The sequence below is a fragment of the Dipodomys merriami genome, unplaced genomic scaffold (genome assembly GCF_024711535.1).
Source record: "Dipodomys merriami isolate MVZ:Mamm:240054 unplaced genomic scaffold, mDipMer1.0.p SCAF_49, whole genome shotgun sequence".
Lineage (NCBI taxonomy): Eukaryota > Metazoa > Chordata > Mammalia > Rodentia > Heteromyidae > Dipodomys > Dipodomys merriami.
Window position 1 is genome coordinate 10,308,498 of NW_027206057.1, and position 20,866 is coordinate 10,329,363.

Genomic DNA, 20,866 nt, shown 5'->3' on the forward strand with positions numbered 1-20,866 from the left:
AGGTAGCTTCATTGGCTGGTGTCAGGCTCTGAGTTTGCTGGTCCCCTCCCTGCCCCCATCCAATCTCTATTCAGGATTCTGCCAATGATTCTTTATCACTGCGCCTCCTTTCCTTGTCTGCCCTATGGGCAAATGCCCACAGGGTAATGATTGGAGAAAAGAGGAGAATCATCAGATGTTCCTCTTTAAGTCATTGGGGAGGCCACATGGTTAGGAGCTGGGAAAGTGTAGGCATATATTTCAGAGAAAAAAAAAGGTCTGTAATAAAAGCAATAAATTATCTACCTTATTAGGGAAATGCTCCAGGGTGACATAATGTACAGTTCAAAATATACTCAACATGCAATGAAAGGAAGTCCTTCAAGAAATGTTCTAATAAAATTCATAAATGTGGGAGGGAAAATAGTATGCAGAGCAGAGAAAGCTGAGTTCCAGATACAGATAACATCAGTGTTCAGTGAAGAGTCCCGGTAATCTAGGCAACTGAGGTAAGAATTCAAGTTTTACAAGCCACCATGAAGAAAGACAAATTGTGAAAAAATAAAAATAGCCAGAGCAACCCAAGAACTCAACTCATCACATGCATTTCTAAAGAAAACCTCTCAGGAATTCCCTGGCTTGGTCAGGATGGTGTTCTTACCCTCTTGGGCTGTGAAGAACATCTTTGGTTTATGGTGTTTGTTTTTTGTTACTGTCTTCTAAGTCACAGTCACATTCAGTAGGGGCAATGGAAGCCAAGCCTTCAAATGTTCTTTCACCAATCTCTTCATTCTTGGCATTTATCTGTTCCCTACGAAATCAAAGGAAATGTCGATAATTATTAATCCAAACGCTGAAAGAATATAGAATATTTGGTGGATTATAGATATGTGGGGGAGGAATGTAGCTTGTTTCCTTTCTGAGAGACTGGCCTTTCTCATTACTTGTAATGGTTTGAAATGTGCTGTCCAACATCATAAAACGGACTTTTCTACTGAACTGATGCAATGAGTATTGACCGAATTTTATTTTAATACTTGAAGACCTATCTTCAAGTAATAGTATAATTTTCCGATAGGAAGTGGGTTTCTTCAGGAAACAGAAGCGGCTACATCTGTGGGTAACTCCCTAGCACCAAAACCTCTGAATTCTCAGAGAAAGTATTTGAAAAAAGAACCCTCAGTCACAGGACTGAAGAAAGACAGAAATTCAGATACATTTCCTGTGTCAATTTGCATAAAAACAGACACAAAGGTAAGAAATAAAAGTTTAGTTACCTCTCCCTTGAAACTACTTCCATGAGTCAATCTGACTTCAGCAACTAACTGTGGGAACGGTCTCAGTACGTTCTTCCCTCCAAAAAGCGGTGGTGCCTTGACCTTGATAAGGACTATCTGGCTTCTTTTTCTTTCATTTTTTGTTTTTAGTTTTCCCTTTCCATTCCTCCCTCCCTCCCTCCCTTCTTCCTTCCTTCTTTCCTTCCTTCCTTCCTTCCTTCCTTCCTTCCTTCCTTCCTTCCTTCCTTCCTTCCTTCCTTCCTTCCTTCCTTCCTTCCTTCCCTCCCTCCTTCCCTTCCTTCCTTCTCTTCCCTTCCTTCCTTCCCTTCCTTCCTTCCCTTCCTCCCATCTTTCTCTCCTTCCACACCTCTTTATCTCTCTTTCTTTTCCTTCCCTTCCCATCTCTTCCCTTCTATTTTCTTTTTCTTTCTTTCTTTTTTCTTTTTTGCCAGTCCTGGGGTTTCAACTCAGGGATCAGGGTCCCTGAGCTTTTTTGCTCAAGGCTAGTGTTCTATCACTTGAGGCACAGCTCCACTTCTGCTTTTTTGGTAATTAATTGGAGATAAAAAGACTCCTGGACTTTCATGCCCAAGCTAGCTTCAAACCACCACCTTCAGATCTTAGATTCCACTAGGATTACAGGTGTGAGCCACCAGTGCCCAGCTTTGGCTTACTTTCTTAACTTTATTCCCTTTTCAAGTGCCCTCCCCCACTACTCCCAAGGGTAGGGTAGCAATAGACATACTTTAATTTAGTATTTTCTTCAATCAAGTTCTGTATTGTGTACTTATACTTTTCTTCAGCATCAGCAAGCTTAGTCAAGAGTATTTTCTCCATATTTCCCACTGTAGCTTTCTGAAAGAGATAAATTTTAATAGTTGTCTTCCTCAGAGCCTTTTGGGGGCCATGCTATAGGGGAAACAGCACAAAGACTTGGATTCCTCCCTAGCCACCATCTAGCCAGGACTCACCTCTTTCTGGAGTTCCATCTGGGTTTGGTAAAGGCTTGTGTTAAGTGATTCCAAAACAAGAGCTTGTGCATGCAACTCTTCCTCTATGGTCTGTACAAGAAGAAATTATTCCAGGATAGCATGCCACTAGCTCCCTATTTATTCTCTTCTCAAGGCACTTGGACTAGAGTGCAAAACACCAACTTCAGATACTTGTTCTCTTCCACCACTCACAGCCAACTCAGGAATTCCACCCTCTCTCTGTCTCCTCCTTCCGCACCCTGATCTTCATCCTCACCAGATGCTCACCAGATGCCCTCACCAGAGCTCATTGGAGGATTCCAGGGGCCAACAACCATCTAGTCACAGTCTCTGTTAAACACAATTTACAGATTCCTACTTTGTGATGCTCTGGAAAAGCCAAGACTCTAGAATCTAACATGATTAATGGCTTCAAAAGTTGGGAGTGGAAAGGAGGGACAAACTGGTGGGTCAGAGGGCATCCTTAGACAAGTGAGACTATTCTGCTGACAGACTAGTTGATGGACATATGACATGATATATTAGGCAAAACTCACAAAATGTATAGCACAAAGAGCGAACCCTTGGATAAACTATGGACTTCAATTAATAATGTATCAGTACTGCTGGTCAATTGTAATTAGTCTATCACCTTAACATGTTATTAATAGGGAGAAATTATGGTGACTGAGATGGAGGAATAAAGTGAATTCTCTGTACTTTTTACTCTAATTTTCCTATAAAACTATAACTGCTCTACAGGCCTACCAGTTAAACAGAATACTACTAAAGAATGAACAGAGCCTGTGTACAAGTCCTTAGAAAGCAATCGGAGAGTGGGCCCAGGCAAGGGGTCGCAGAGGGGCCAGTTTATCCCTGGGAAGATGTGGCAATCTGACAATCTGGGAAACCATCCAAAGGTTTTCGCTTTGCATGGCCCTCACTGCTTGCATTTATCTCACTGTTCTGTGCATCATGTATTTTGGGTGGAAGGAGGGGAGAAGGGGAACAGGGATGAGAATGCTGCTGTAGTACAGGTAAAGATCACTGGACTAGGGAAAGCAGGGAGCAGAACTGGAGAGAAGTGGATGAACTGGGATACATTTTAGGGAGTTGGTTGATTGACTGGAGGGGGAGTGGGAAAAAAGTCTATTAAATGCTTAGCTTCCTTCCCTATGTTTTGTTTCCCTGTTTTACTTTCTATACAGATTTATGATGATCTAAGCAGATGCATTCAAGGAAGGCAGGCTTTTGCCAGTTTTCTTTACTGCTAATTCCAGATCTTAGAAGAGTTCCTGGCACATCACAGGGCTTCAGCAAGAAGTAATTAATCGTTGGAATGAATAAGCAAAAGGATGCTAAATAACCTTGCGAAGTACTTTGCACAAGGCAATTGCAGCCTGTGATGGTACTTCTCCAGTTCATACATCAGAGAGGATGGACACTGAGTGTGGGAAGCTCTGGAGGTCTGATTACATTGAGAAGGTCAATGGGACTGACTGACATCCGAGGCAGTGTCTAGATGGCTTTTTGGTTCCTTCAGCACTTCACAGATAATAGCTACAGATGCTGGTTATGAGCTACTAGTCAGATAATAAGTGGAGAGAAAGAGCTATATCCATAAGCATAATATGATTTCTTCAGAGGAAAGATCCATTTGTCCTGCTGAGGTAGGTCTGTATGTACAATAGCATTTTGAGTTGGTATTTCAGGTATTTCTGAATCTCAAAATGCATAGAGAGGGTAAAAATGGAATTTCAACCTAAGAGAAAAACATGAGCAAAGTTGGTAATATAGTGAGAAGATTATGTTATGTAAGGAGCAGCAAAAAAGATCAACAAAGGTGGCTTTGGGCCAGTAGTTGAGAACCCTTGTTCCAATAGTCTGTCTCAGACTCACATGCTATAGGACACTTAGAATTGAGTTTGCGTAGGGGCTTGGGACAGGAAGTATAGTCTGCCTGGGAGGTAGTACTAGGGGGATCCTCTTCTGAGGGGCCTCAGAACTGTTTTCACGCAGTCCAGTTCAACCAAACATGCAAATAAAATAATATGGTCCCAACTGAGACAAATCAGTTAATAACAATAGACTCAGAACTGACACAAAGGACAGACAGAGTGGAGAAACTCATTAGCACAGTTACTATAATATGCTACATCTACCTGGCTCTGAAGCTATTTCCTTACAATGTGTGTTTGCACTCAGTAATACTGACCCCCACCTGGGCTCCAAGGGATCATTCCTTTATAATGCCTGTATAATGATGAATCTTTTCCTCATTCTGGATTCAAATTAAATTCTCAGTGAAGAAGGAACCACAGGGCATTTGGTGGGTCTGAACAGCTTCTCAGATGCTCTAGGAAATGCCCCAGTGTGTCCCAGTACAAGAGACTCTCTTGTCAAAGCTAAATAATATGTGTGTAGTGACCCCAGAGTTTCAAGGAGAAGGTTGGAGACAGCATTTCATGAGGAGGTTTAGAAGTTTCAGGAATCTTATGGATATATATGACATTTTATAATTCAAGGTCCTTCTTTGGTTTAAGCCTTACTAGAAATGGAAGTTGTTCAACACTGCCAGAACATTGCTGGTATTGTTACATATTCCTAAAAAAGGCACCATTGCTCTTGTTTTACAGAAAGTTCCAGAATCATTTATGCCTGATTGAATTCAGTGAACTTAGCTTTATATAGTCCTGTGTGTGTGTGTGTGTGTGTGTGTGTGTGTGTGTGTACTTTAGATAGTCCTCTGTGTGTGTGTGTGTGTGTGTGCACGCGCACGCGTGCGCGTTTTAGAGTCGTGTGTGTGTGTGTGTGTGTGTGTGTGTGTGTGTGTGTGTGTGTGTGTGTCCTGTGGCTTGAACTCAGGACCTGGACACTGTTCCTGAGGTTTTTGCTTAAGACTAGCACTTTATCAATTTGAGCCACAGTGTCATTTCTGGCTTTTTGGTAATTAATTGGAGATAAAATCTCATGAATTTCCCTGCCTGGCTGGCTTTGAATGGTGATCCTCAGATCTCAACCTCCTAGGTAGTTAGGATTATAGGTGTGAGCCACCATTCCCAAGGTTAGATAATCCACTTTTATTGGTTTGGAAAAGCTATCACTTTTTCTGATGTGTTTGTAAGATACCAATGCTATAGAAAAGAATGGAAAAATTTACCTCGTTGGTCTTTTTCAGCTCTTGTAATTGCAAGGTGTCCTTTTCATGCTGCTTCATGAGCTCCTAAAAACAATTTCATTTGGAAAAGGTAAGTTCTAGAACTTCTCTCAAAGAATTAAGAAAGCCAGCCAGGCGTTAATGGCTCATGCCTGTAATCCTAGCTACTCAGGAGGCTGAGATCCGAGGATCACAGTTCAAAGCCAGCCCAGGCAGAAAAGTACATGAGACTTTATCTCTAATAAACCACCAGAAAACCAAAAGTGGTGTTGTGGCCTTGAGCTGAAGAGCTGAGGGACAGCACCCAGGCCCAGAATTCAAGCCTCACAACTGACAAAAGAAAAAAGAGAGAGAGAATTAAGGAAGCCAGTAGAGGACTCAGGAACATAATATTCACCAAGGACATGAGTATAATGACACACATATTATTGAATTATGACATTTTGAAATTCAATAATGAAAATATTATATTTAGCCTTATATGTTGACAAATAAAGAAATTATACTTTCTTTTTTTTACATGCAAGTACTTTTTTGCAATAAAGTAAGGAAAGAGTTAAATTGGAACAGAAAAGACACAAAATATACATATAAGCTAATTTTAAGCAATATCACCATGTAGCTTTATGTGTGTTCTGTGTTTTCCAATTATTTCAAAAAGACCCCTTAAGCCAGGTGCCAGTGGCTCATGCCTGTATATTGCAGAGAATATGTATAGGTCCTTCATTAAATACCAAAGTTACATCTCTTCTAGCCTGAATGATATATACTCAATTCTCTCTAAATTAAGCAAAATAAAACACAGAAAACAGTACACCTAGCTCCCACAAGTAGTTCACTAGATTCACTAAACAAAACTGATATTTTCTAGTCTGCATTCTTGCATTCTTTCTGTCAGTAGTAGCAGTAATGATATTTTCCTAAACAATACAAAGGTGTTTTTTTAATTTTAGCATTTAGAGAAAATGATACATATTACACAGTGGTTCTAAATCATAGATTTAATAAGGCCAATTTGGCCAGGTATTTAGTACATTATAAATATGATTTTAATGTGCTAAAATTTCACATATTACTTCCTATTTAAAATATTAACCTTCTTGAAATGTAACTACTATGTAGCATCATCTAACACTGACTGAAATATACTACACTATATCATATGTGTTATATGCACAAGTCCACTATAGCAAAACTTTAGTTACCATAGGAATCAAGACAGATCAATTTGCTGCATTGTAGCCCCCCAATACAGAAGTCAGTGTACAGAAGTCAGCTACAACAGTGTAGCTCTACTTAAAAGGGATCAGATAGGGCTTAGAATGTGGCTTAGTGGTAGAGTACTTGCCTAGCAAGCATGAAGCCCTGGGTTCAATTCCTCCATACAACATAAAAAGAAAAAAAACAGAAGTAGTGCTGTGGCCAAATGGTAGAGTGTCAGCCTTGAGCAAAAAAGCTCAGGAGCAGTCCTCAGGCCCTGGGTTCAAGCCCCAGGACTAGCAAAAAAAAAAAAGTGAAAGGGAACAGATAAAAATTAAATCCAATTTGTTAAATTTGAAGTCAACTTATATATTGCCAAGACAGTGTCAGCATCATTTAATTTATTTTGAAAGGCACACCTATGATCTATTTAGCAGATTAATGGCATCCACATATATCCTTTGGGTGAAAAATCCTCACAGGTGCATTAGATGTGGATAACCCACAGAGACCAGTTGGCAAATGACCAGTCAAAAAGTAATGAAGTGGGGGGCTGGGAAGGTGGCTCAGTGGTAGAGCACTTGCCTTGCATGCCTGAGGCCCTGGGTTCAATTCCCCAGCACCACATAAGCAGAAAAAAAAAAAGCTGGAAGTGGTGCTGTGGCTCAAGTGGTAGCGTGCTAGACTTGAGCTGAAGAGCTGAGGGACAGCGCCTAGGCCCAGAGTTCAGGCCTCACGACTGGAACCCCCCACCCCTCAAAAAAGAGAAATTATACTTCCTTAAGAAGCTTTCCTTAAGTCAGTATACAGATTCAGCATTCTTAAGGATACAGTTCTGAGGATGGAAATATAGCTCAGTGGTAAAGCACTTGCTTAGCATGCTCATGGCCATGGGTTCAACCCCAGCACCACAAAGAGTAAAAAGAAAGACTTCAATTCTAAAAAGACTGACCTTTATTTTCACTACAATCCCAATCAAAAGTTTTTTTTTTGATCTAGCTAATTCAATTGACAAAGTAGCTTTTTCTTTCTCCTTTCTTTCCTTTTCTTCCCTCCCTCCTCTCCTCTCTTTCTTTTTCTTTTTTTTCTCTCTTCTTCATTTGTTTGGTGTCACTATGTAATACAGAGCAGTCTTGAGTGTTTAATTCTCTTGTCTCAGTCTCCCAAGTGCTGGGATTACATATGGGTAACACATCTGGCTTGACAATGTAGCCCTAAAATATACATAGAAATGCAAAAGATGTACCAAGGCCTAAATAACCTTGAAAAATAATAGTAAAGTTAGATGATCTTTTTTTTGGATGATCTTTTTTTTTGGGGGGGGGGGTCCGGTCGTGGGGCCTGAACTCTGGGCCTGGGCGCTGTCCCTCAGCTCTTCAGCTCAAGGCTAGCGCTCTACCACTTGAGCCACAGCGCCACTTCTGGCTTTTTTCTTTTTGCTTATGTGGTGCTGAGGAATGGAACCCAGAGCCTCATGCATGCAAGGCAAGCACTCTACCACTGAGCCACCTTCCCAGCCCCAGTTAGATGATCTTTAATACCTGGTTTTAAACTATACTATCTAAGACAATGTGTTATTGGCTCGTGTATAGATAACACTCAGGTAGAACAGAATGGAAAGCCTGATCTTTCACTCACAAAGATGTTAAGACAGTTCAATGGGGATAGACTTTTTTTTTTCCCCAAAAAGTGGTGCTCAAAAGCCAGGTTTTGGTGGCTCACATCTATAACCCTAGCTACTGAGAATAGGCTGAGATCTGAAACCAATCTGGGTAGAAAAACCCAGGAGATTGTTATCTTGAACTAATCATCAAACAGCTGGAAGTGGAGAGGTAACTCAAGGGGTAGATTGCCAGCGTTAAGTGAAAAAGCTAAGGAATAGGTTTGAGTTCAAGCCCCAGTACTGGCACACGCACAATGGTATTAAAAGAACTGGCTATTCATATGGGAAAAAATATATCACTGAATTATAAGTACTAAGATTGTAAGATTCCTAAAACTAAAGTATCTTCATGGCTTTTTAATAGGCAAAGATTTTGTAGAGAAGACACAAAAAGCTTTTAAACACACAAAGAAAAGATTGATAATTTGCCATTTACCAAAATGACAAACTGTTGGTCATTAAAAGACACCCTTACTAAAATGAAAAGGCTTAACAAAAGAAAAAAGCTGCAAGTGGGGAGTAGCTGAGAAGAAATGCATGTACTCTATGTATAGAGCACTGAAATGCAACAATACAAAGGTAGGCCTATGGGGTTGGGAAGGTGGCTCAGTGGTAGAGTGCTTGCCTTGCATGCATGAGTCCCTGGGTTTGATTACTCAGCACTACATAGGCAGAAAAAGCTGGAAGTGGCACTGTGGCTCAAGTGGTAGAGCACTAGCCTTGAGCTGAAGAGCTGAGGGATAGCACCTAGGCCCAGAGTTCAGGCCCCATCACTGACCCAAAAAAAAAAAGATAGGCCTAGTATTTCTCAAATAGCAAAAGACTTCAACAAACATATTACAACAGAAGATAGACTGTCCAGCATAATTAGTCATCAGGGAAATTAAAATCAAGATGATTGCATTGACCACAAGACTGGAAATATTAATTGTTGTGAAAAATGTGAGGCAACCAGGATTCTCATACTTAAGATGCAAGAATAAAATTATGTGAGTACTGTGGGAAATAACAATTTGTTATACAATTAAATCTACACTTGTTCTAGCGCCCAGTCATGGTACCACTAGGTATATATCCAAGAGAAAGAAAAGCATATGTCAACAAAATGCTAGTAGAAGCATGTTTATTAGTGTACTGGAGTGAGTGGTTGGACCTGACATGTGAAATTGCTGGAGTTGGCCTAGAATTCTACAAGTTACAAGTGGTTGTCTGGGGGCAGGTTTTGGAGAGAAGAGCACAAGACTTCTTTCTGGCTTTATGAAATGGTCTAGATCTTGAGTTGGCTACATGGGTATATACATTCGTCAAGGCACGTTTAGGTTTGAGCATCTTGCTAAGTAAAAGTTATACCTCAATGTATGTGTGTGTGTGTGTGTGTGTGTGTGTGTGTGTGTATGTATGTGTATGAGAGAGAGAGAGAGAGAAAGAGAGAACCCCATTTACCCCATTTACAGTCAGTGATACTGGAGAAGCAACAGGAAGTAGGAAGGAGACTTTGCAAGCAGACCCAACCCTCCCCCACAATATACAGATGAACTACCATTTTTTATTAAGAGAATGAGGCCTACAGACCAAGAAGCACTCCATGCACAACAGAGCATGACCCAACTCGCATCCTTTTGCTCAGTAAGCATACTAATACAAGAAATGGGCTATTGGTAAAACCAGTGGGTTTTTTTTATTTTACCATTACTAGAAATGGATAGACAATAAAATATTTAAAATATTGTAAAGCCAAAGTATTGTAAAAAGTATATTTTCTACAAGAAGGGAACAAATATATCTAACAGAGTCTAGCATGCGCACTTAGGGATGGCACCTAACAGTTGCTCCCAGGATGGTTCTCTGCTCTGTTTAGGGGGTCTGGTTGCCTGCTACAGACCACAGTGGCCTCTGTAATGCCACACACCTACTGTTGGTAAAGCAATCTTTGGTGTACCCCAAAGCCAGAGATCTATCTGGGGTGTAAAGTGTTTGGATTCTACTTGCTAATTCATATTTACTTAATAAATGTCTGTGTGTTTTTGTAGAATTCCTACATTCTTTTTTTTAAAAATTACATTTTTATTATCTTTAAGGAGTTTTATGAAGGGGTTACCATTCAACAAATGAGTTTATAAATATAATGCATCTTGATCAATGTCACCTCTTTTGTCATTCTGCCTTATTCACCCAAACTCTCCCCTAAATTTTCCTAGTTTCATAGGATATGCATCAAATATTATGACTGCATTCAACCCCTCACCTCTTCCTCTCTTCATGAGTCTCAGTAATGGTGGATTGGTTAGCAATTGTTTAACACTCACCTATTTTGAGGTAACTACTCTCATTCACTAAATGCTGTGCAAGACCAACTTTGCTTGATTTAGTTTGTACCAATACTTGTCTCTTCAGCTTCAGAATTGGATGAGAAGGAATCAGAGATGTGATTTTAGAAAAGCAAGGAACTTGAGGTTTCGCATGTTTAGCCTTCTGTTATTTCCTGTTAAGTACAATTTTCATCCTCATTTGTTATCCTTAGTAAGACTAGCTATAAAGGCCAACAAGACTGCTATTCTATTTGCATGTATTTCCAGGAAATTTGGGCAAAGAGGAGAATGTCCATTAAGACAAAAAAAAAGATCAGCCAATTATGAGAGCCAGTCTGGAAACTCAGCTCTGCTGCCTGAACTACATATTAAATCATTGATGAGTTTGGTTGAGTTACCTCCTTTTCTCGAATGAAGTTCTCAAAGATATCGCTGTAAGACTTGTTTATTTTCTTCTTTTCTTCTTCTGACTCTAACTCAAACCTTTTTGCCATCTTATGTTCTGTGGAGGGAAGAAAAAAAACCACACCTTTATATGAATGTGGAAAAAGCAAGTGCAGAAAAAAATATCTGAAGATAAAAGTATTTCCAGACTGTGTCAAACTCAGAGCCTTTTCATCGTAGAGTTCAGGCTCTGAGGCTACTGGGTTTAAGGGTGAGTGAGCATGGGGCTTGTCCTCAGTTATATTAGCTGTGACTTTCCACATTTCTGGTTCCTTATACAAAATCTGCTGCTTATTATTATGTTCATTCCCCTGCTGAAGTAGCCAGTGTTTTCTTAGATAGTTTAATCTTTAAAGAAAGCTCTTGATAGGCCTGACCCGTCCATTCTGTGCTTAGCCTTGGGGCAGAAGTAGATTTATACTGTTCCCATGGGTAGAGAAACCTGTCTGCAGAACTCCAATACCAAACAATAAGAAAAAGGCAAGGACAAACAATCCGGTGTCAGAGTTTGGGAGGATGAGTAGGGAGCTTTAGGGCTCACAGGGTTACTCTAGAATGAGCTGCATAATAAGCAGCTAACTTGTGATGTTTCACAAATGAGTGGTTACATGAAGGCCTAGACTCTTGTGACATAGGAGGTGCTGCATGAATAGCTAGAAGGTTGAAAGATGACCTAAGTTCTGGTGTCTGGGCTTCTAGGTGAGTGGAATACTAGACAAAACCACAGAGAGGAGGCTTTTGTCCCATTCCCAACTTCAACTCCAGGGTTTTCACGCTGTCCTACAGGGGCCAGAGTCCCCACTAAAATGTGAACTGACTTTCCCAGAGACTTTCTACATGTAAGCCAGTAATTTGGTTTTAACCAACTAAATGTATAAGGAACCTGAGCTTAGGTCTGGAAACAGTCCCATAAATTCCTTCCTCCATTTTTCCATTTATGTAAAAGCTCACTGAATGGTGGGTGGTATACCTATAGAGTTCTGGATTACAAATGTTGGAAGTATTAAAAATATTTATCAAACATGGCTCCCTTTGGGGAACCTGGTTGGGGGGAGATGGTAAGAGGCTCTCAGTGTAATCAACACTGCTGTCTCCCCATCTACACAAGTGAATATTTCATATTCGAATTCAGAAACTACTGGAACATTGGGGTCACCTGTATTTAGGTATCAAGTTACTTTTCCTCTAGAGGTTCCAATACTTCCCAACCATGGTGGTCAAACATGGAAATCAGTGAGTTTTTGAAGGTGCAGGCATAGACCCCTTAGTTCAGGAGTCTCTTTTAGGCACCTCTCCATCTCTCCATTTAAGAGTTTAGCATGTAGCTCCCACCCCCTTGGTAAATCAAAGTCCACCTCCTTAAAGTTTAACAGCAGCTATTTTGATCCATACCCTTGGTAAATCGAAGTCCACCTCCTTAAAGTCAAGACTAAGTTTAACAGCAGCTGTTTTGATACGCTTGTAAGAAAAAAAAATCCAGAAGTTTCTGTAACACTCACTTTGCTGTAGTAGAATCTTTTCTCGTTCTAACTTCTCATCCTTCTCCCATTCTGCCTTCCGCTTGGACCACCTATCTTCCATTTCATCATAAATGCTATCCTGGAGGCATAAAGGTACCATGAAGAAGAGTGTTCTAAAGTAGGAGACCTGTAGAGGCTGTAAATCCATAGCTGGAGACCCTTCCTAGCATAGCAGGATATCCTGTGCTCTTCCTCTTAGCCTGGCCCTCTCTGAGCGTCCCTTCATGGATGGCACATGAGAAGAAAACCCCAGCCTAAACCTGCAGAGAGCTGGTGGAACCTAAGGTTCAGGGAAAAGTATGCACAGCATTTGCAGGGATGGAGCCTGGCCCCCTTTGAAGCTAGGCTTCTCCTCTCCATCTCACAGGTCAGCCACTCCTGAGTCATAGAGCTCCCCATTCAGTAGGACGTACAGAACAATGGGAAATGTCTGGAGTTAAATTGAACATTTAGAAAATACTGGGAGTTTTTGTTGTCTGTTGACACATGTTCTTGCTCTATAGTCCAGTCTGGCCTGGAACTCACTGGCCCAATTTCTTGGTTAGACTTTGTACACGCTTTCATTTTGGCCTCTAATTGTGCAAATTGTAAGAAAGACCCTCATCCAGATGGCCACAAACAGCTCCAGCTGCACACCGATACTCAGCTGGTCTGAATCCTCTGCTATAACCCAGAAGGGAAGGACTTTATTGTCATGGGATGCCCACATCTCTCCCCTCCCACCCCCATCCCATGCCTCAGCAGCATCTAGGTCCTGGGCCTCTCCTCCTAGATTCCGTTCTCTTAAAGTCCGAGCCCGTCAACAGGCATGGCACTGACAGGTGTATTTAATCTCAGCCACAAAAGGAAATTATGGTTGCTGAGAACGAAATAGGTGCTCTCTGCAAAACATAACATTGTGACTAGCCATAGCTGGCGTGGGCTGTCAGTGCTCAAACCTGCCAAGTCCCAGGCCACCAGAGCCATTGTTAAGGACAGTGACCAACAGGCTTGAAGTAGTGATTTTTTATTGTTGTTGTATCAAGCCATTGAAAACAATTCAAATGGCCAACTGTACAGGAATAATCATATGCCCAGTGGCAAGGTAATAGCAAGACATTACAAAAGGAGATAAGGGATTCTGATATGCTTGATGAAAAGGAGGTATAGAAAACTACTGTCTCAACAGTAGTTTTAATGAAGTACAAATCAGAGATTGCCTTTGGCTGGTGAAACTTTTTTTTGTTGTTATTGTTGGTTATTTCTTTTTTTTTTAAGTTTTTTTTTTTTAAAGAACAACAAACAGCTATTAGTTTTGTCACCAGAAACCCATTTCTCAATAAGCTTAGATGACTGAATTGTCACGCTTGGAAGGCACTGGGCTCCTGCTTCTCTCTGCCTAGTCAGAGCCACTTAGGTGCTGGGATGCTGAAAGACATTATTTTCTGGACAGGAGCCTTGGGTTCATTGTGGTGTTACCAGTCAGGAATGAGACCTGCTTCACTCACTCTTATAGCCCACCAAAGTCCCTCTGAAGCTCACCTGATAAATATGAAACATGTTCTTCAAATACTTATATTCTTTTTCCATCTCCTCTAGACAACAACAACAACAAAATAACAAGGTCGTGTTACTCCTCTGACATGCACATTTTCAAATCTAAATGTGGGCTGTCCTGTACATCCTCCTACCCCAAACTCTTATTTAGGGAGTGAAACTTTTTGAAGCCCTAAAAATCACCCTGTAAACTTATTTAAACCTCAAATGTTGAACTCCCCTTTAAACCTACCAAATTAGTTAGCAGAGGGACCTGGTATGTATTAACAAATATGCTTCTAGGGGATTTTGATGCATACTAAGTCTGTTCAACTACAGTTTAACAAAAGCCCCAAAGGTAAATATACATCTGTGGAGAAAAGAGGAACAAAACCTTACAGTGTACATCTACATGTGTTTCTTACGTAAATATTTCCTAGTTTACAATGATTAGGAGTACAATACATGCTTTTAGGAAAGTGGAATATTAGCAAAGTATATCTATTGTTCAAAAATTAAAATAAAGGAAGAAGGCTGCAGAATTTCTCTTTGGAGATTAGTCTATAAACTCACAATTCTGAAGGGCACACACTCTGATCTTCCCAATGGCATGATAAGCAATGAGATTTCATGGCAGATATAAATAATCCATTGAAGGCCATACAGTGTGTCAGTGAGAATTTAATAAAACACTAGCCTTTTACGGGGGAAGAAATTTGCTGAATCTTGTTAGTATTATATTTGTAGAACATTTCATACACTTTAAAAGTGTATTCACATTCTTTTAAATTTTTATTTAAAAAATTTAAATTAAGTTTAAGTAATTGTACAAAAGGGTTTCACGTCAATATGTCAGTTTATGAGTACAACAGTATCTTGGTCAAAGTCACCCCTCCCATTATTCTAACTGCCATCTATCCTGGCTCCACCCATTTCTTCAAGTTAGTTCTCTTTTCCAGAAGTACATTGGATGTTATGTCTGGATTCGCCTACTCTTTGTCCCTCCATCCATCTGGCCCTCACCCTCTGTACTGATATTCTCATGACATTGATAGCAGATATTTTTGTTCTTAGTTCCCAACTGGGAACTAAGAAGATTAAGGGACTTCAGATCTTCAAGGGAAAGGAAGGATAGTGGTAGATACAGTCCTTCTTTTCAGTCTCGTGCCTAGCTGCTTTTCCTCCTTTAGCTTCAGTCAGGAAGCCTCAGACACCTGGACACCACCCACCCACAGCCATGGGAGCTCCTTAGCCCTAGACCTCATCAAGCGCTCACCCTTCCTCCCAGAGTCATTCTCCCAGATCCCAACAGTACCTAGCTTCTCCTGAGCAGCTGACTTCTCTGCTTTCAAGGCTTCTTTGTAGTTGTTCTCTAATTTACCAAGTTCCACTTTATGAGAGTTTGTGAGCTCCCTGCAGAAGCCAGAAGACCACTGTCATCAGTGAAAAGGGCTGAGCCATCACACTGCCATGCCCTCCCCTCTCCTCTGTCCTACTGTGAGTGAGGTCGTCTGGACTTCCATCCAGAGAGAGGTAAGAGGACCCTCGTTTCTTATACCTACTTTTGTTTAATGGACTTGTCAGGGTCAACATAATCATCATCTAAAAGCATAGTGTTTGCTTACAGCTCATTTGGGAAACTGTAAGCTAGATTAGCTCCTAGGTTATTTCCCAACCCAAGCAAGCAGCTGTTGACATTGTTTGAGTACTGGAACAGAAATCTATATGAGTCATCAAGCCATAAAGAGAGGTGGAAGGAAACTTCAGACATTACTAAGTAAAAAAAAAGCCATTCTGCTTCCAAGTACATGAAATTCTGGAAGATGCCATGTGAAGACAATAAAAGATCAAGGGTTGCCAGGGTTTGGGGTAGATGATTTGAGATGGGATGGGGATGGATAAATAGGCAGAACACAAAGGACTACTGACATTTCCAAACCTTGAATGTTTAATCCTAGGGGTGAACCATAAACTAGGGGTGTGGGTGATGATGATGCATCAGTTGTAACAGATGTACCACTGTGGGGATGTTGGTGGGTACAGAAAGCTGTAAGTGTGGGACACAGGGAATATATGGAAACTGTACTTTCCTGACAAAGCTATTCGAAAAAATGAAGCCTATAAATGATTAAATAAAGAAATAAATGTTTATATAAAATGCTACGATGCAACTAGGGGTGCTCCCTCTTCATCATCATTGTAAATGATCATTTAGAATTGCAACCATTCATGAGGTACCAGATGATGTTATGCTTTAGCAATATAGTACAAAATAAGTAAAATCAAGCAAGTTAATAGATTCATAATCTTAAATGTATTTTTAGTGTGTGATGAGAGCATTTGAAATTTGCTCACAAGTAATTTTAAGACAAACAACATTCTATTATTAGCTAGTCATCATGACCTGCAAAGATCTTTTTAAAAATGTACTTTTCCTGCCTGAGATTTTGTACTCTTGACTAGCATCTCTCCTCCTTGCATCCCAAGCCTCTGTTATCACCTTCCCTCTCTGTTTCCTATGAGTTCAATTACTTCAGATTCCAAATATAAGTGAAAACATGTGCAATTTGTCTTTCTGTGCCAGCTTATTTCACTTAGCAGAATATTTTCCCCTTTCTATCCATATTGGCACAAATGACAGAATCCCTTCTCTTTCAAGTCTGAATGACATTTTATTCTTCCATTCATCTGTTAGTGGAACTTAGGTTGGTTCCACAGCTTGCTACTGCACATAGTGCTGCAACAAACATGGGAGTGGCAAGATTTGCTTTTCCACAGAAAGCCTAATATTGCTCTAAAGCAACAGTCATCCAATCAAAAAATGACAGTGGATGACTCAACCAGGAATGCTGTCTCTCTGCAGGACACAGGCTCCTCCTGGTGCAGCAAGCAGTCTGGCAGGGGATTTTGAGATTTGCCTCACCCACACTGAATAAGCCTCCATGTCATTTCCTCATGACTTGCCATCACTTTTCTCCTCCCATCTCTTCTTTCTATTGTATTCTCATGGAAAGTAGAGATTGGAGAAAGTAAGGAAAACAGTCATTTATCATAAAAATCTCCTAGAGAAAAATATGGCTCTTCTCAGCAGCCAACAAGATCGTCATTGAAATGAAAAAGCTGGATGATAAAATATAAAAGCAGAAGTACAAAACCACTGAGTCACTTCATTTTAGTGACTGCAAATCAAACCATTCTGCCCCCAAAGGCTGCCCCAATTATCTCTGCCCCATCCCCTGACAAGATCTGACTCTATTTAGCCTCAAGTAAAGTTCCAGGATCTAGGGCCCTGCAAAGGAGCCTTAGCACCTTCAGCTCCCAGGACTTGTGTGAAAAAACATACCTGCTCATGTTCTCAAAATGCTGTTTCAGCTCCGCACAGCGGCGATCCATCTCAGTGGAAAGCTGGAAATGAAAGCAGCATTGACTACTCAGGGCTGGGTATAGGATCTGCATCTTCTGCAAAGCCTCCCCAACCCCAGGAATGTGTCTGCCCATACCTGTCCTAGATATATTCTGCAGTTATTTCCAAGGAACCAGAACAATGCCTGTTCCCAATCAGCTCATAAAGTTGATACTTGGAATGTACCTCATACAGTACTGTTTGTAGAGGGTCTGGTTTCTCTGTTAGATTATCTTTTTTTTTTTTTCTGTGCCAGTCCTGGGACTGGGGTTTGAAATCAGGGCCTGAGTGCTGACCCTGAGCCTTTTTGTCCCCTCTTTTTTTTTTTTTTTCTCATACCACTTGAGCCACAGCTAAACTGCTAGAATTTTTTTGGTGCTTAACCGGAGATAAGAGTTTCATGGACTTTTCTACCTGGGCTGGCTTTGAACCTTGATCCTAATATTTCAGCCTCCTGAGTAGTAGACTGCCATTTTATTGTAAGATCCTGACCTTTGGATTCAGGTACATAATTCAACCGAACAGTCATTTATTGAGCAAAGAGCTTGGCTGAAAGAATAAGATAAAAAGTCTAGCAATCGGACTCTGCCTTCTAGGAGGTTAAAGCTGTTTGGTTTGCATGTTTGGCAGCATGGTTGGTTTGTAGCAGACAAGAATTTCTCTCTCTCGGGTACTATCATCCTAACATAGCAGATCCCCTGGCCAAAATTTCAAGAGGAATGGATACCTCAAAGCCAGGCAGCATAGATCTTGTCTCTCTCCTATAGTAAGGCAGAGGTTGCCTGGCACAATGAGGCTCAGGTTCAGCCACTGCCTGGCACCTTGCCAGCCAGGACTACTCCTGGCCATAGGGCCACAACACAAATTGGGGTGCTGTTTACAAGCAGAGTATTTTCAAAATCTCAGTTTTGGGTCCCTCCATGAGCATAGTCTCTCAAGTTGCCTTCTACTGGCCTATGCTCTCAAGTCAGATGACATTCTGCCTAACATCTTGCTGTGGAGCTCAAATTTCACTCTTCCTTCTACAGAAGGAAATAAGACAGCGAATCAGCAGTGAGGGCGGGAGATCTTGGCCTGAATCATAATGTTGGTTCTGACCAATCCAGGGGTAAGAGGTCACCTGCTGGAGGTAGAGCTCTCCCCGCCCTTCCCGCCCCAAGTGAGGAAGTTTTCACAAGGGAGGAAGTTTCTGAGTACAGCTCTGGGCTAGCAGTTTATCCCATACCACCAGGGACACCTGCTTGAGCCAGGGAAGAAGGGCCACTGATGAAAGTGATAATTAAAGGTGGACAAGGGTCACTTGTGTATCCCAAGAAGCACAAAGGAAAGGCAATGACCTGTGTAGTTTCTGAAGTGTGGGCATTGACAGTTTTACTAGTAACAATGGTGGACACAGAAGGCTTCCAGAAGCTTTTGCTGTGTGTATGTGCTGGTATTGTGGCTTGAACCAAGTGCTTCACATTCTCCCTTAGCAGCTTCTTCTTCTTCTTCTTCTTCTTCTTCTTCTTTTTTTTTAACTAAAGGCTGGCACCCTACCACTTGAGCTACACCTCCACTTCAGGCTTTTTGCTGGTTAAGTAGAGAGGAGTCTCAGAGACTTTTCTGTCTTGGCTTGATCCTCACATCTCAGTTTCTTAAGTAGCTAGGATTACAGGGGTGAGCCACCTGTGCACAGCTTACAGGAAGCTTTTGAGCAGCACTGGAGGCACCTGTCTGCTGGTGTCGTTAGTGCCTCACAACTTCTGAAATTCATCTTCTGACTAAGGCCAGATGGGGAGTGACAAGCACCTCCCAGTGTGGAGGGCACTATGCCACTCTGCACCTGAGAGGCAGCTGGATGCTTCCCCTAGCTGAATGAGTCAGGCCTGAGTTCTTGCAGTTATGGATGGAAATGGACTCAGGGAAATGCTACTGCCTACACACATGGTCCAATCTCTAGAGTCCTGTCTCCTGGGTAACAGGGTTCAACGAAGTCAAATGATTGGCATATTGCCTGGCACATAGGTAGTCTGAGAACATGATTCCTATCCTCTCTGTAATGGTATTGGCTACTTTAAGGATTACTCACCAACTTCTGAGCAGCTAAGTGGTCTCTGTTCATTTGGTCTATGATTGTAGTCAGCTCTGAGATCTGCTCCTCAAGGTCAGAAATGATTTCAATCCTGTAGGACAAGCAATTCTATCATCACAACACTTACTGTTGCACCAGTCAGGTGTCTGGGATGACTGGAGTCTGGTCTGGTGAGATCCAGGACATGTTCTGTACCTGTTCCACCACCATGGGAGGGGATGGTGGGATGGAGGGGTGGTCTTGGATAAAGTATTTCACAGAAGGCTGGTCGAACCTCAGATCTGGCCTTTTGGCTAAGCTAGCTAAAAGTGAGCAGGGTGGTTTGGTGCCCTATTGAGTGAAGAGAAATAGACATATATCAGACATTGATTAGAGTTTGAGTTGGTGATAGTTCAAATGAGAGAGGACTAAAAAAAGAGAAAATGGAGGAATAAGATGGATGCTGACTGTGAATCACACAATGAGACAGCGATGGGACTCAGAGGAGATTTAAAGGAGTGGCTTTCAGGCCACTGTGGTGATTCTCGCCTGTAATCCCAGTTACTCAAGAGGCGGAGGCAGATAGATAGTGAATTTGAGGCTATTCTGAGCAAAGGTAATGGTAAGATCCTGTCTCAAAAACAAAATAGAGCCAAATGCTGGTATCTTGTTTGTAATCCTACGCACCTGGGAGATTGAACTTGGAAAGGCTGAGGTTCTAGGCTAGCCTGGGCAAAAAGTTTGTGAGCCCCCATCTTGGCAAATAGCTGGGTTATTTAGCTATCCAAGATGTCAGCCCAGCCCCATGGAAGGCTGAGATCAGGAAGATGGCAGTTTCAAAATGCCCAGATAATGAAGTTCAAGAAATCCTCTCATCAAAAAAAAAAAACCCACAAAAAACAAAACAAAACCCCAAAATGAAGCATTGTGATACACCCAGCTAATCAGGAAGAATAAATAGTCTAGTTCAGCCATGGCAAACCCCAATACTCTCAAAAATAGCCGGAGCAAAAGAGACTGTAGGCACAGTTCAGCAGTACAATGCCTACCTATCATGCATGAGGCCTAATGGCAAACAAACAAACCAAAAAGGATGAGGGTATATGTAGCTCAAGGTCCTGGTCTTTAATGTGCAGTAGTAGGGAAAACTAGAATGGTCTTCATTACTTACAATGGTTTTTGGTATTTCTGGGTCTGGGGCCACCATGATATCTGTAGAATGTTCAGCTGTAATTAAGCTGAAGTAGCTAGGGTAATAATTTTTATGGAGAGGCTGAGAGGAGGGTTTCAATTCAAAAAGCTTTGATCCTTTGGCCAATCATCCTCCGCAGCTAATTAGGCACTGAGAGGAAGTGAGGTAAGAAAAGACACAGGGGGA

General features: G+C 41.4%; 1 protein-coding gene across 8 annotated transcripts in view; it reads right to left on the reverse strand.

The window, feature by feature from the left end:
- Nucleotides 1–237: 237 nt before the first annotated feature.
- The window catches only part of Flacc1 (flagellum associated containing coiled-coil domains 1), a 31,463-nt gene continuing 10,834 nt past the window's right edge, over nucleotides 238–20,866 (reverse strand). For 6 of the 8 annotated variants that reach the window (XM_069995817.1, XM_069995813.1, XM_069995812.1 and 3 more), the window contains 10 exons: nucleotides 19,507–19,600; nucleotides 17,379–17,440; nucleotides 15,351–15,448; nucleotides 14,042–14,094; nucleotides 12,500–12,599; nucleotides 10,955–11,058; nucleotides 5,388–5,450; nucleotides 2,228–2,317; nucleotides 2,002–2,111; nucleotides 569–790 (listed from right to left, as the gene is read on the reverse strand). In XM_069995817.1, the coding sequence (XP_069851918.1) occupies nucleotides 670–790; nucleotides 2,002–2,111; nucleotides 2,228–2,317; nucleotides 5,388–5,450; nucleotides 10,955–11,058; nucleotides 12,500–12,599; nucleotides 14,042–14,094; nucleotides 15,351–15,448; nucleotides 17,379–17,440; nucleotides 19,507–19,600 (895 nt within the window). In that variant the 3' untranslated portion in view covers nucleotides 569–669. Of the gene's footprint in view, nucleotides 484–568; nucleotides 791–2,001; nucleotides 2,112–2,227; nucleotides 2,318–5,387; nucleotides 5,451–10,954; nucleotides 11,059–12,499; nucleotides 12,600–14,041; nucleotides 14,095–15,350; nucleotides 15,449–17,378; nucleotides 17,441–19,506; nucleotides 19,601–20,866 lie in introns of those variants that run through there. The other 2 variants (XM_069995811.1, XM_069995816.1) reach the window with 2 other exon arrangements.